Below are 13554 nucleotides of genomic sequence, written 5' to 3'. Positions count from 1 at the left end.
GAGGATGGCAGGCAGCAACATAGACAAGAGAGGGCGGGATAAACAAAGAGGGGAGGAGAAGTGCACTGGCATGCCAGCTGAAAAAGATGCACTCTGACAGAATGCTTACACACAAAGAGAAACCTAGAACCTAAACAAATGAGCAGTGGAAGGACATAACTAATGTGTCCATGTTCTAGGGGAGGGACAAAAATACAAAGAAGGTAATCTGCGGCAGATGACCAATAAGAAGCAAGCAAATGAGGGTAACAAAGAAAACAAACAATGGTAAGCAGTGGGTAGCCTTCAAGCCCACACTTGGAAAACAAAAGATCTCAACAAGCCAGCCCATGTGCTGTCTCTGCGAGACCTAATAAAACGGTTTAGTGTAAGCATAGGAACTTTTAGTCGAACTCTGCACCTTGAGGACAAATATACTCTCAATCAGTGAGATACACGGTACAGACTTTTTTTTTTTTTTAACAACAATGTCCAGATAGAACACGTTCTCATTGCTTAGGTATGAATAATCAATTTTTTAAGCAACAAAGAAATGCAGCATATCTGCTCTGTAACTGTAGGAAAAACAATCAAACCATACACCAACCTCTTGGACTTTCTGGCTACGTTCGAAGATGGCCTGGGCATCTTTGTCCTTCTCAGTGTCCATCTCATAAACAGCTGTTGCGCCCATATCGTCTGGTCCAACAGGTTTCTGAAATACAGATGCAGAGTTACTGTCCAGAACAAAGGCTCAGAATTAATTTCTTATGTGGATAGAGGGGTTTATGTTACCCATTTGTCAACACTGTCTTGCTCCTTCAGATATGGTCTATTCACTGCTATTAAGTGGTAATACAGAATTCCATGATCAATAAACTAGTTATCACGACCCGATGACCTACACAAAATGATTATCATGATTGATCCATTTATTTTTAGGTTTTGTTTTGGGGTTCCTTAGAGGAATCACAAAGACAAAACTTAACTAACAGCCACCTTACTTTACCATCCCCACATAATGGTGTAGGACGTGTGTGGTTCACTGACTCCTAGCTGGGATTATATTTTTTGGGCTGCGGAGTACACATTTTCATAGAATGCATTTCCAGTGCCTGTGTGGACATTTACATAAAACCAAAACTGGCTTCTTTCAGGATATAGGGTTTGTTGGTGACCAGCCCAGGTTTCCCTAGATATGTATATTCTGCCAGGGTATCTAGATCCATTTCATATAAAATGCAGCCTCCTATTTGTGGACAGTAAGTCCTGTGAGGTCACTGTAGAGTAGCCTAGAGTTCTACTAACAGTTCTTTACTAGAGCTAACTTCTTCGCAGTTATATTTCAGTAGGTCCAGCAAAACCCAAACTTTTCCATATGTAGGCTTCAGAGTACTGAGAAACCAGAGTCACTCGTCCTCATGCACCTGTAATACTCCTATTGAAATAGCAATGCAGCCTCTTTTTACACAGCAAGGATGAAATTCCTGTAGGGGATCTCATCTCCAGCAGGTATGGTGAGCCAACCCAATATGGTCAAGACCTCTGCAGGAGACTAAGGACCTGATTTAGAGTTTGGCGGAGGTAGTTACTCTGTCACAAACGTGACGGATATCTTGTCCACTCTACTACAATCCCATTATAGCCTATGGAGATCGAAATAGGGCGGACGGGATATCCATCACGTCTGTGACGGAGTAACTTGTCTGCCAAACTCTAATCAGGCCCTTAATGATGCTATTTGCACTGCCTTACTACTAGGCCACTAACTAACCACGGCTTATGAGTTTCAGCTGTACAATACCACATCATTATCACAGAGGGCAAGCAGCATTTTATACAATAGTGGAGTACGATGCTCCAGTGTGAGGGGGTTTCGCATATTTACCGCAGAGCGCGATGACTTGTAGGATACAGCAATTCCTTTTGGGGCTCTATCTTCTTCACTGCTTGGACTATCACTGTACTGAGTTTTCTCTTTCATATTCCAGTTGGTCTATGAAAAAAAGAACATTAGAAGAAGTAAGATGTTGTAGACATCTAGACAAGGAATGACAAAAGTTCAAATTAAACAATTACATTTAGATGATAAACAAGCTTTGATGAGGACACAGACATAGGTACGTCCATGAAATGTTCTTCTGAGCAGAAGTATCTAAAGAAACACTCTTGATCACACTCCATCCTCACAAGTAAAATCATGCTATATTTTTTGTGATAGTCTATTAATTGGCCTGCTTCCTCACATACAGCAAATAAATGTTTCAGCACCAACACAATCTTGGTCTTAATCTGAAAGGAATGATTCCTCACTCGGGGAGTGGAGAGTCATATGGAGCTGCTAAAGACACCCTGATTAAATAAATGGTCACTAGGTAACATATTGTCTTTTAGTATGAAAGCCTGTATAAAGTAATGTGATATCTGCTAGAGGCCGGTCTATATCCCAGTTACAGGGAGTGCGATGTAGTGGAACAAGCAATTTCTTTAACGGAGTCTTGACTTTATCTTATCTATGCACTGCTCGCGAACCTTGGTGAAAGCAACAGTGATTTGCGAATGTATGAAAGGACCTCTAAGTAACTGCTTTGTAGAGGGACGGGACAACAAAGGTAACCTTCATTGTCGCCATTGTGAATCTGAAACATATGCTGCACTGGCTGCTCTGAAATGTGGGCTAACACCTTGGAGGAATTTAGGGTCTTGTGATAGAGCTAGCTCGCTCAATGCTTTGTCTAATAATAAATGGTCAGATAGCACCAACCTCCAAAGTCACTTTCTCCTGTCCTTCACATCTTTCATTCTATTACCACTTCTTTGTTTTTTGTTTATTTTCGAAATTAAAAGAAGACAGTCTTTCCCCCTGGAGTCAAGGGCATCAAGCTGCAAATAAGCACAGAAAGATGTTCTATGAGGACACGAGTCTGCAAATCTGTCTCTCAGTCCCCATTAGTGCAGCTTGTTAATAACACACTGAAGAATTTCCTCATGCCTGAATAGCTGTGGATCTCCGTTATCTTACATCAATGAAATGCCATTTACCTCCAACAAACCCCTTACCATCAACTGGTCCCACGCCCCAATACGGCTGCACTGATTTACGAGACCTGTGTTTTGTATTTTATTGTAATAGTATTTATATAGCGCTTACTATCCCTGACGAGGCATCAAAGCGCTTTTCGGTGAGTAGCACGCTACTCTGGAACCCAACAAGAATTAGTGATGGATTAGTATCGGGAAATATGAGTACAGCTTTAGTATTATTATGAGTTAATTTGAGCCGTGGATATGAGAGTTTGTTAGTTAGATTGACTGGAGTGGTGGAGGGGTGGAGGGGTGGAGGAGGAAAGAAATCCAGAAGTGTTAATTGGGAGTATATCCCTCATTTACTCAACCCAAAAGCTTGGGATGAGTAAAGGGGGATGGAGGAGGGAAGGGTTAGGGAGATCATAGTAGCAGGGTGAGATAAATGAGGGAGAATTTGGGTGTGACTTCCAATTCTGGGAAGCTATGGCTGCTAAAAGATGGCACCTGCACTCACTGTGAACATAGCCTTTTCTGTAGGCAGAACCTGTTGCACTTCCTAAACTGTTCCTTGAAGACTGCAGAGACTGTACACGAACCACAACCACTACTAGGAGCACATATGTGGATTACCATGTACATACTTTCCCCCGAGACCGCTAACATACACTCGGTCTCTCGAGGGACACATATCTCATTAGCAACCGCCTCCTTGTTTACATACTTGCAGGTTCCTTCACTCATGTCCTACTTTCACTCCTCTAATACATAATTTACAACATATGAATTGTTTTCTTGCATTGACATCTAGGTATACCTCAGAACCCCATTCTCCATGATAATGCGCTCAACCTTTTCCATCCATCAAACACCGACTATGCCGTTAGACACAGTGTGGTTTTCAGTGTCTATAATGAGAGCCATGACCATGTTTTTTTGCTGCATATGACCTCTCTCATGGGGAACTGCCACTTAAAACTTGCTTCTTTCTCCCTTAATATGCTATACTTTACCAATGTTCACCTAACAGTCGCTCCCATCTCCTATCATCTTGCTTTGCTCAGGACTGATCTGGTTCAGCACTTGGTCAATATTGAGGCAACTCTGCCCCCGTATACATATGCAGAAAGGAAATGTGATTCCTTTAGTCAGGTTCTTCTAAGACCTAAATACAGATCACCAAACACTTTGTTTCCAGTCTTTATTAGAAATGCATCCAATACTGAAATACCTTCAACTTTTGTCTACCAGACCGTATACACAACATTTATAGCTATGACTTTTCTCCCTAAACTTCATTTTCATCATACAACAGGCATATTTCTGAATAACCATGCCTATTCAAGCTAACTGCACCCTAACGCTTTGGCACATTTCTCCTCTATTTAGACTTCAATACAAATTTTTTGGGGATCCAACAGGCTGCTTGTAATCAGAGTTCTACACCAACATATTTCATGTTCTATCGAAATACCATAACCATACAACCTAATTTTTAGGTGTTATGTAGGATGTGCATGCGCTGTCCCTTAAAGACCTTTTGTTCAGCGGGCTTACAGCCTGCGCAAAGCTTACCATAGGCTGGCATCATTGTCACTCTCAGATGCCTGCTTCTATGTGGTCAGAGTGTGACAGCTTGACTTACTTTTCGTCTGCTGATTTCTCCATGGAGAATGGCTCAAATTCTTGGGTCCTTCCACAGCTTCTCTTGTGGGAGCTTGTTCTTTCTTTAGCTTTAAATAGCCCTTGTGAGTGCACGCCCCCAAAATCCTGAGTTTTTTTTTTTTACATTGCCCGTCTACTTCTTTATTGTTAAAGTTTTTGCGTGAACAAAGGAGCAAATGCCTTTATGTTTGTGAACTTTATGTTTCATTTTTTTTAAAATTAGTATACCTTTCTTACATATACACACTAGGGGCCAGATGTAGCAACGTAACAATTTGCGAGGTGCAAAGTGCGAGTCCATGCGACTCGCAATTTGCACCTCGCAAATTGGTATGCAGTACGGTGTCTCAGACACCGACTGCAACTCGCTATGGGGTCGCAATGACCCACCTCATGAATATTCATGAGGTGGGTCGCAAATTGCGGCCCCATAGCGAGTAAAGGCACTCGCAAACATGGAGGCCTGCTGTCGTCAGCAGACCTCCATGTTCGTGACTGCTTTCAATAAAGCAGTTTTTTTTTTTTTTTTTTAAGTGTAGCCCGTTTTCCTTAAAGAAAAACAAGCTGCACTTAAAAAAAAAAAAAACGAAACCTTTAGTTTCGGTATTTTTTCAGGGCAGGGAGTGGTCCTGGTCGATGGCTACTGCCCTCCCAGGCCTAAACACACCCCTAAATTCAGTATTTAGGGGCTCCCCAGAACCTAGGAAACTAGATTCCTGCAACTTACAGAAGAAGAGGACTGCTGAGCTGAAAACCCCTGCTGAAGAAGAAAGAAGACACCAACTGCTTTGGCCCCAGTCCTACCGGCCTGTCTCCTGCCTTCCAAAGAAACCTGCTCCAGCGACACTTTCCCCAGGACCAGCGACCTCTGAATCCTCAGAGGACTGCCCTGCTTCCAAGAGACCAAGAAACTCCAGAGAACAGCTGCCCTGTTCAAAAAGACTGCAACTTTGTATCCAGAGGAGCAGATTTAAAGACCCCTGCAATCCCCGCAAGAAGCGTGAGACTTGCAACACTGCACCCGGCGACCCCGACTCGACTGGTGAAGAAACAACGCTACAGGGAGGACCCTCCGGCGACTCCAAGACTTTGAGTAACCAAAGTTGTCCCCCCTGAGCCCCCACAGCGACGCCTGCAGAGGGAATCCCGAGGCTCCCCCTGACCGCGACTGCCTGACTCTGAAATCCCGACGCCTGGAAAAGACCCTGCACCCGCAGCCCCCAGGACCTGAAGGATCGGAACTCCAGTGCAGGAGTGACCCCCAGGAGGCCCTCTCCCTTGCCCAGGTGGTGGCTACCCCGAGGAGCCCCCCCCTTGCCTGCCTGCACCGCTGAAGAGACCCCTTGGTCTCTCATTGAAAACCATTGGAAACCCGACGAGTGTTTGCACACTGCACCCGGCCGCCCCCGTGCTGCTGAGGGTGTACTTTTTGTGCTGACTTGTGTCCCCCCCGGTGCCCTACAAAACCCCCCTGGTCTGCCCTCCGAAGACGCGGGTACTTACCTGCTGGCAGACTGGAACCGGGGCACCCCGTTACCTCCATTGAAGCGTATGTGTTTTGGGCACCTCTTTGACCTCTGCACCTGACCGGCCCTGAGCTGCTGGTGTGGTGACTTTGGGGTCGCTCTGAACCCCCAACGGTGGGCTACCTTGGACCCCAATTTGAACCCCGTAGGTGGTTTACTTACCTGCAAGAACTAACATTACTTTACCTCCCCCAGGAACTGTGAAAATTGCATTAAGTGTCCACTCTTAAAACAGCTAAATGTGTTTTATGTAAAAAGTATATATGCTATTGTGATTATTCAAAGTTCCTAAAGTACTTACCTGCAATACCTTTCAAATGAGATATTACATGTAGAATTTGAACCTGTGGTTCTTAAAATAAACTAAGAAAAGATATTTTTCTATACAAAAACCTATTGGCTTGGAATTGTCCCTGAGTGTGTGTTCCTCATTTATTGCCTGTGTTTATGTACAACAAATGCTTAACACTACTCCTTTGATAAGCCTACTGCTCGACCACACTACCACAAAATAGAGCATTAGTATTATCTCTTTTTGCCACTATCTTAGTGAGCTCAGGTCTCATGAGGTGGGAAGACTTGGGGACACCCATGGTTCTCTTCTCTTGGGTCTGGGGTGGAAAGGTGCAGAGGTGTCCCAGTGTATCAGGTCTTTGCCTCCTGGTCACTAGAGATTGCAGGGAGAATCTGTTGAAGGTCTGTAGACGCCGTTGTGAAGTCCACAGTGGGCGAGCACAGGGTGGGCTTCTTTACTGGAGGGCTTGGAGACCACGTTCACACTGCTGGCCTACTTCAACGAGGGCTGGGTGGCTTGGTGCAGTAGTGATGTCCAACATATGGGTTCTAGTGGTCCCAGTCCTCTTAGGTCTTACTTGGGTGCCTATGGATGCAGGGGAGTAGCTCCTCTACTCCAAGGGAGTTCCTCCTGGTGATTGCTGAAGCACCAGCAGCTCTCTCTTTTTTTTGGAGGCTGCAGCGGCAGGACAGGTCAGTTGTTCTTTGAGGGTTGGGTGCAGCAAGCAGACCAGCAGTGTTGGCGCCAAGTCAGTCGTGCTCCTCGGTTGTCTGGTTCAGAAGGCTTCTTGGCTCGAGCAGTTCTTTGGGTCCAGCAAATATCCGAGGATGTTTTATAAGGGAGTCTCCTAAATACTCAGCCAATGGGCTAATTACCCTTGGGGTCCAGAGTTCCTAAATTTAAACACACACAAGATGAAGGAAATTCCCAAGTCGGGTCCACTTCAGTCTGGTGATCCTAGGGGTGTAACCAGTCTGGAAGTGCAACACGCCTTCTGCATAGCTAATGTTTCTGCCTGTCCAGGTGCCAGATGGGCCCTGGTGCGGGGGTTGGCATCCTGCTCTGAGGAACGCCAGATATGCATACCAAAAGCTTCTTTGATGGGCCTGCCCTGGAATGCAGGTCTTCCTGTGGGGAGGAGATGTCTAACACCCCAGCCCAGACGGGCTTTTATCTCTGACCTCTCAAGAGCAGAGGCTCTCCCCCTGGGAAGTCAGATTCTCGTCTGTTGGTTGTAGGCTGGCCAGAACCGGTCAGTGATCTCACCAGAAGTTAGTAGGTTTTTCTGGGGGCACTCTAGGTGCAGGTATTAATAAATCCATCACTGGAATCAGTGAGGGTTTATTAATACGAGATGTTGGATACCAAACATCCCTAGGATCAGAGAAGCCATCATGTAGCTGTTGAACTCGTGACCAGTGTCCAGCACATGTATTTAAAATGGCTTCCCTGCACACTTACTATGCCTAAGAATCGACAACTACATAGTACGGGGCATGTTTGCTCATGCATATATGCGCACACTTGTAATATAATGCACCCTGCCTTATGGATATTACAAGCAGTGTTTTAGGGGACATGGCACACAAGTGTGTGCCATGTCTTGTTTTCAATATTGGGAGAACCATGTCACACAGCCTGCAATGGCAGTCTGCATTAGGTTGGTGCTGGATCCCTGTCCTGCCATTTGATAAAGTTTGTTTTGACCAATGACTTTGTGTTTCACCACTGCGCATATTAGTTGCTCAATGTTCACCAGTAGCACATGGTATGTTTTGTTCAGTTGAGCCGCCTATTGGCTTTGACATGGCATTAGCCATTGCTTTCTGTATTCAGTTTAGCCGCCTATGGGCTTTGACATTGCATTAGTCATTACATTCTGTATTGTGCCTATTGGCTTTGACATGGCATTAGCCATTGCTTTCTGTATTCAGTTTAGCCGTCTATGGGCTTTGACATTGCATTAGCCATTACATTCTGTATTCTGCCTATTGGCTTTGATATGCTGTATCCAGTCTAGCCGCCTATTGGCTTTGACATTGCATGCCTATTGACTTTGACATGATGTATTCAATTTAGCTGCCTATTGACTTTGACATGCTATTAGATATTCTGCCTATTGGCTTTGACATGATATCATATATTACATTTTGTATTCAGCTCCGCTGCCTATTGGCTTTGACATGATATCATATATTACACTATGTATTCAGCTTAACTGCCTATTGGCTTTGACATGATATTCAGCTCCGCTGCCTATTGGCTTTGACATGATATTATACATTACACTTTGTATTCAGCTCCGCTGCCTATTGGCTTTGACATGATATTATACATTGCATTTTATATTCAGCTCAGCTGCCTATGGGCTTTGACATGATATAAGACATTGCATTTTGTATTCAGCTTAGATGCCTATTGGCTTTGACATGACACTAGACATTGCATTTGATATTTAGGTTAGCTGCCTATTGCCTTTAACATGACATTGCATTTGATATTTAGGTTAGCTGCCCATTGCCTTTAACGTGGAGTTCTGTATTTTTCCAAGCTGTGTTTTTGCACCAGAGAACCAAGATGTTTTGCTCTCACAGTAGACTAGACCTGATAAGAGAGAGTACATGGGCGTCGTTTCTCTTCCCTTGAGCTTGGGAACAGGAGTAGTCTTGGAGACCTGGCCAGTCTCCAAAAGGCTTGCTCAGTTTCCCAGGTCTGAGAGGAGGGGGCACACCTTTGTAACTAATGTAACAGGCTGCAGAGGGTCAGATTCGAATCTGCCGGACCTCGTGCTGGAGCTTGGCGCCAGTTGCCAGCATCCCGTGTGGGTAGATGACACTCTTTCTCGCGGCTGACAGGGGTCTCAGCTTGCAGACCTTAGAAAGATGTAGCTGTAAATAGTTCCTACACGGTGAAGTATTTGTTTTGCTTTGCATTCAATATCTTATAAATATAACCTGCTGTGTATATTGCAAACTGATATATTTTGTTTGATTAACGCGGACTTGAAAGCTACTAATTCGTCATTCATTCATAAACATTGTGGTTGGGGAAGAATAAAATAACAATAAAAGTCTTCTTTGACCTCAGAAGTGCATTTCTGTTGTGTTATGTTAGTGCTTAGAAACTAAATAAGAGGAAAGCACTACAATTGGTACCTGGAGTCGTGGGGTGTCGGTCATTAAGAGGTGATTAAGAAGGGGTTTGACGAGTTAGTAGATTTCTAAGTGCACACTTTAAAAGTGTAATTGTTTTTTTGTTGTTTGGAGAATTACAGAAATTGTTTTCTGTTTGGAGAATCACAGTAGCACGGCAGACCATGTCTGAGAATACATGTGTTGATGAACTGCCTGATGGTGCTAAGAAAAACTGTGAATTGTTTTCTGTTTGGGGAATTACAGAAGAAAATGCATGTGTAGCTAAAAGGCCTGATAAGGTTTTGAGAAATAATTCCCGTTGTATATATGTAGAAAACGTGTGTTTTGGAAGTAATGATGACAGAAAGGTCTGGATACCTTTATCTGCTTACAGAGAAATGCAGGAGAAATGTAGGAAGTTGGAACATGAAAATAGGAATTTACGTGAGCAAATTAGCCAGGATACAATAATTCAAAATAAGACGGAAAGTTATAAAAGGGCTGTTTTTGAAGAATCTTCCTTGTCCCATTCCAGTAATGAGGGGGTTAAGACAGCTCCGAGCTGCACTGAGTTTCCGTGTGAGCCAGGGTTTTTGGCAGCCAAAATGCATTCCTTAACTGATAACACGAACAAGAGAGACCAGAATGTGATTTACAAGTTACCGTTGCAAAATGCACAAGTAAAACGAAGGATTTTAGAGCAAGACACCCCGAGTTTCATTAGTTTGTTTGATTTTTGGAAAAAGAATAGCCCTCATTTGAGAGAAATCCTAACACTTTTGTACATGGTCACTGTAAAAAATAATATGCAGCTGCGCGCTTGTGATTTGGCAAATGAAATAATGCAGACTTTAGGTTTCTGCGCAGTGCAAGAAGGAAATACTTATGTACATTTAACTCATGAACAAGGAAAGAAAATAGTGCCCCTAGCTAGAATCATACAATGGATCTGGTACTTGCAAGACAGGGCTAGAGTACCACAGGTAAAAGAATTATCAATGAAATTGTGTGCACCATTTGAATTTGTGTCTACTGAAGATAAAAAGCATGTTTGTTTTACTAATGATTCATTGACTGAAATGTTGCTTTCTGGCACAGTAGAAGGAACAGCGTTGTATAATGTGTGTCAGATTTTAAAGCAAGACCTACGTGAGATGTGTCATTTTTACGCTGATTTTTGGTTCTTTGATAATGTTTTAGCCACATGGCTTGTACCTAACTGGTTCAATTACCTTGCAGATGTTAATGAGAAAAATGCAGAGAGAGAAGTGTTCACCCAGAATTCTGCCTTAGTGGGGATAGCTATGTGGGTGCCCCAGAAATGTGAAAAGGCCACTTACAGGTGGGCAGAGATGAGAGAGATGCCCATTCCCCTAGATTTGATAAAAACTGTGCAGCACGCACAAAAGCAATCTGTCATGCAAGCAGTCACAGAGCAGTTGGGGAGAGGAAAGTTACCAGAACAGAAATGGCAAATTGATCAGGTTTTAGGGAGAGTGATTGCTGCAAATTACCAAGGAAAAATCGAAATTATGCTGATACCTAGAAAAGAATCTGATTCATTCATACAAATTGGAGACAGAATGGCCCAAATTGACAAAAGTGCAGTGAATGGAGGTTTGGTAAAGAAGGAGTCTGCCCCAGCCCTTCTGACAGTGCAAGAAAAAGGAAGCTGTGGCGCAGCAGATAAAAACCTCAGTACTGATGTGTGGGCTGAAGCCCCAAGTGACCCTCCAGAACCTGCAGAAAATATAACAAAGGGCCCCAAAAACGTCCTGCTGATTATAAAACAGGGAAAGAAAGAGGAAGGGTGCAGTTTAAATGAAAAATGTTATTTGCAAGAAAAGTCATACTTGTTTCTTTTGCAGATCCTACCACGTTTCGCCACTGTCCCTGAGTGCGCTGTGTGGTCCCCCTTCCGGTGTGTGCGTGTGGGGTCGGGGAAGGGACCGAATCCCCAACCTGAACCTGGCTGAGTAAAGTGCCAGCACCATGGATCCATTTTGCGCAAACTGCGCCTTCAGTTCAAGTTCAACTTGTTTGTTGTGTTTTTTTTTTTTTTCCCTCTCGTATGGAACTCTGACTTTTGCTTATCTTCCAGCAAACCTTTCAGGTGGACCGTGCACCTTTACATGAGTAGAACTCATGCCACATCAAATTGCTAACACTGTTGAATTAGAGACTCATTTAGAGAAAAAAAAAAGAAAAAAAAAAAAATTGCCCAGTCTTTTCTATGTAGATGTATCTGATGTGAAAGGTTATGAAATCAATGTGTTAATTCACTTCTATTGCTTTACAGGGATTGTTTTGATCATAATGTTTTTTTTTTGTGCTGATGTTTTTTTTTTTTGTTTGTTTGAAATATGAGATATGTGAAACAAAAATTCATTGGTCAAAGGGCGGAATGTCCTGCCATTTGATAAAGTTTGTTTTGACCAATGACTTTGTGTTTCACCACTGCACATATTAGTTGCTCAATGTTCACCAGTAGCACATGGTATGTTTTGTTCAGTTGAGCCGCCTATTGGCTTTGACATGGCATTAGCCATTGCTTTCTGTATTCAGTTTAGCCGCCTATGGGCTTTGACATTGCATTAGTCATTACATTCTGTATTGTGCCTATTGGCTTTGACATGGCATTAGCCATTGCTTTCTGTATTCAGTTTAGCCGTCTATGGGCTTTGACATTGCATTAGCCATTACATTCTGTATTCTGCCTATTGGCTTTGATATGCTGTATCCAGTCTAGCCGCCTATTGGCTTTGACATTGCATGCCTATTGACTTTGACATGATGTATTCAATTTAGCTGCCTATTGACTTTGACATGCTATTAGATATTCTGCCTATTGGCTTTGACATGATATCATATATTACATTTTGTATTCAGCTCCGCTGCCTATTGGCTTTGACATGATATCATATATTACACTATGTATTCAGCTTAACTGCCTATTGGCTTTGACATGATATTCAGCTCCGCTGCCTATTGGCTTTGACATGATATTATACATTACACTTTGTATTCAGCTCCGCTGCCTATTGGCTTTGACATGATATTATACATTGCATTTTATATTCAGCTCAGCTGCCTATGGGCTTTGACATGATATAAGACATTGCATTTTGTATTCAGCTTAGATGCCTATTGGCTTTGACATGACACTAGACATTGCATTTGATATTTAGGTTAGCTGCCTATTGCCTTTAACATGACATTGCATTTGATATTTAGGTTAGCTGCCCATTGCCTTTAACGTGGAGTTCTGTATTTTTCCAAGCTGTGTTTTTGCACCAGAGAACCAAGATGTTTTGCTCTCACAGTAGACTAGACCTGATAAGAGAGAGTACATGGGCGTCGTTTCTCTTCCCTTGAGCTTGGGAACAGGAGTAGTCTTGGAGACCTGGCCAGTCTCCAAAAGGCTTGCTCAGTTTCCCAGGTCTGAGAGGAGGGGGCACACCTTTGTAACTAATGTAACAGGCTGCAGAGGGTCAGATTCGAATCTGCCGGACCTCGTGCTGGAGCTTGGCGCCAGTTGCCAGCATCCCGTGTGGGTAGATGACACTCTTTCTCGCGGCTGACAGGGGTCTCAGCTTGCAGACCTTAGAAAGATGTAGCTGTAAATAGTTCCTACACGGTGAAGTATTTGTTTTGCTTTGCATTCAATATCTTATAAATATAACCTGCTGTGTATATTGCAAACTGATATATTTTGTTTGATTAACGCGGACTTGAAAGCTACTAATTCGTCATTCATTCATAAACATTGTGGTTGGGGAAGAATAAAATAACAATAAAAGTCTTCTTTGACCTCAGAAGTGCATTTCTGTTGTGTTATGTTAGTGCTTAGAAACTAAATAAGAGGAAAGCACTACAATCCCTCAGGGTGGCACAAGTTGTGCTGCAGCTCTGAAGGGTCCTCATCAGTACC

The 13554-nt window shown here is 43.2% G+C and overlaps 2 protein-coding genes across 3 annotated transcripts in view; one reads left to right on the top strand and one right to left on the bottom strand.

Annotated features, from left to right (window-relative positions):
- The window catches only part of LOC138299610 (E3 ubiquitin-protein ligase RNF113A-like), a 178788-nt gene that overhangs the window by 129784 nt on the left and 35450 nt on the right, over positions 1 to 13554 (bottom strand). For both annotated transcript variants that reach the window (XM_069238022.1, XM_069238021.1), the window contains exons 3-4: positions 1868 to 1975; positions 587 to 694 (exon numbers count right to left, since the gene is read on the bottom strand). In XM_069238022.1, the coding sequence (XP_069094123.1) occupies positions 587 to 694; positions 1868 to 1975 (216 nt within the window). The remainder of the gene's footprint in view (positions 1 to 586; positions 695 to 1867; positions 1976 to 13554) is intronic.
- On the top strand, positions 8801 to 12552 carry LOC138299609 (uncharacterized). The gene is made up of 2 exons (XM_069238020.1): positions 8801 to 10606; positions 11492 to 12552. The coding sequence occupies exons 1-2, from the start codon at positions 9806 to 9808 to the stop codon at positions 11597 to 11599; spliced, it is 909 nt and encodes a 302-aa protein (XP_069094121.1). The 5' UTR covers positions 8801 to 9805; the 3' UTR covers positions 11600 to 12552.

Source organism: Pleurodeles waltl, chromosome 6, assembly GCF_031143425.1.
Source record: "Pleurodeles waltl isolate 20211129_DDA chromosome 6, aPleWal1.hap1.20221129, whole genome shotgun sequence".
NCBI classification, from domain to species: domain Eukaryota; kingdom Metazoa; phylum Chordata; class Amphibia; order Caudata; family Salamandridae; genus Pleurodeles; species Pleurodeles waltl.
Note: the sequence above shows the minus strand (reverse complement) of the source record. Positions and strands in the feature narration are given on the sequence as shown.

Excerpts from the sequence above, each read along its gene's own strand:
- LOC138299609 (XM_069238020.1), top strand. The coding sequence starts at position 9,806 with ATGTCTGAGAATACATGTGTTGATGAACTGCCTGATGGTGCTAAGAAA. Across the intron at positions 10,607-11,491 it reads ACAGGGCTAGAGTACCACAG|ATCCTACCACGTTTCGCCAC; the intron begins GTAAAAGAATTA and ends TTTCTTTTGCAG.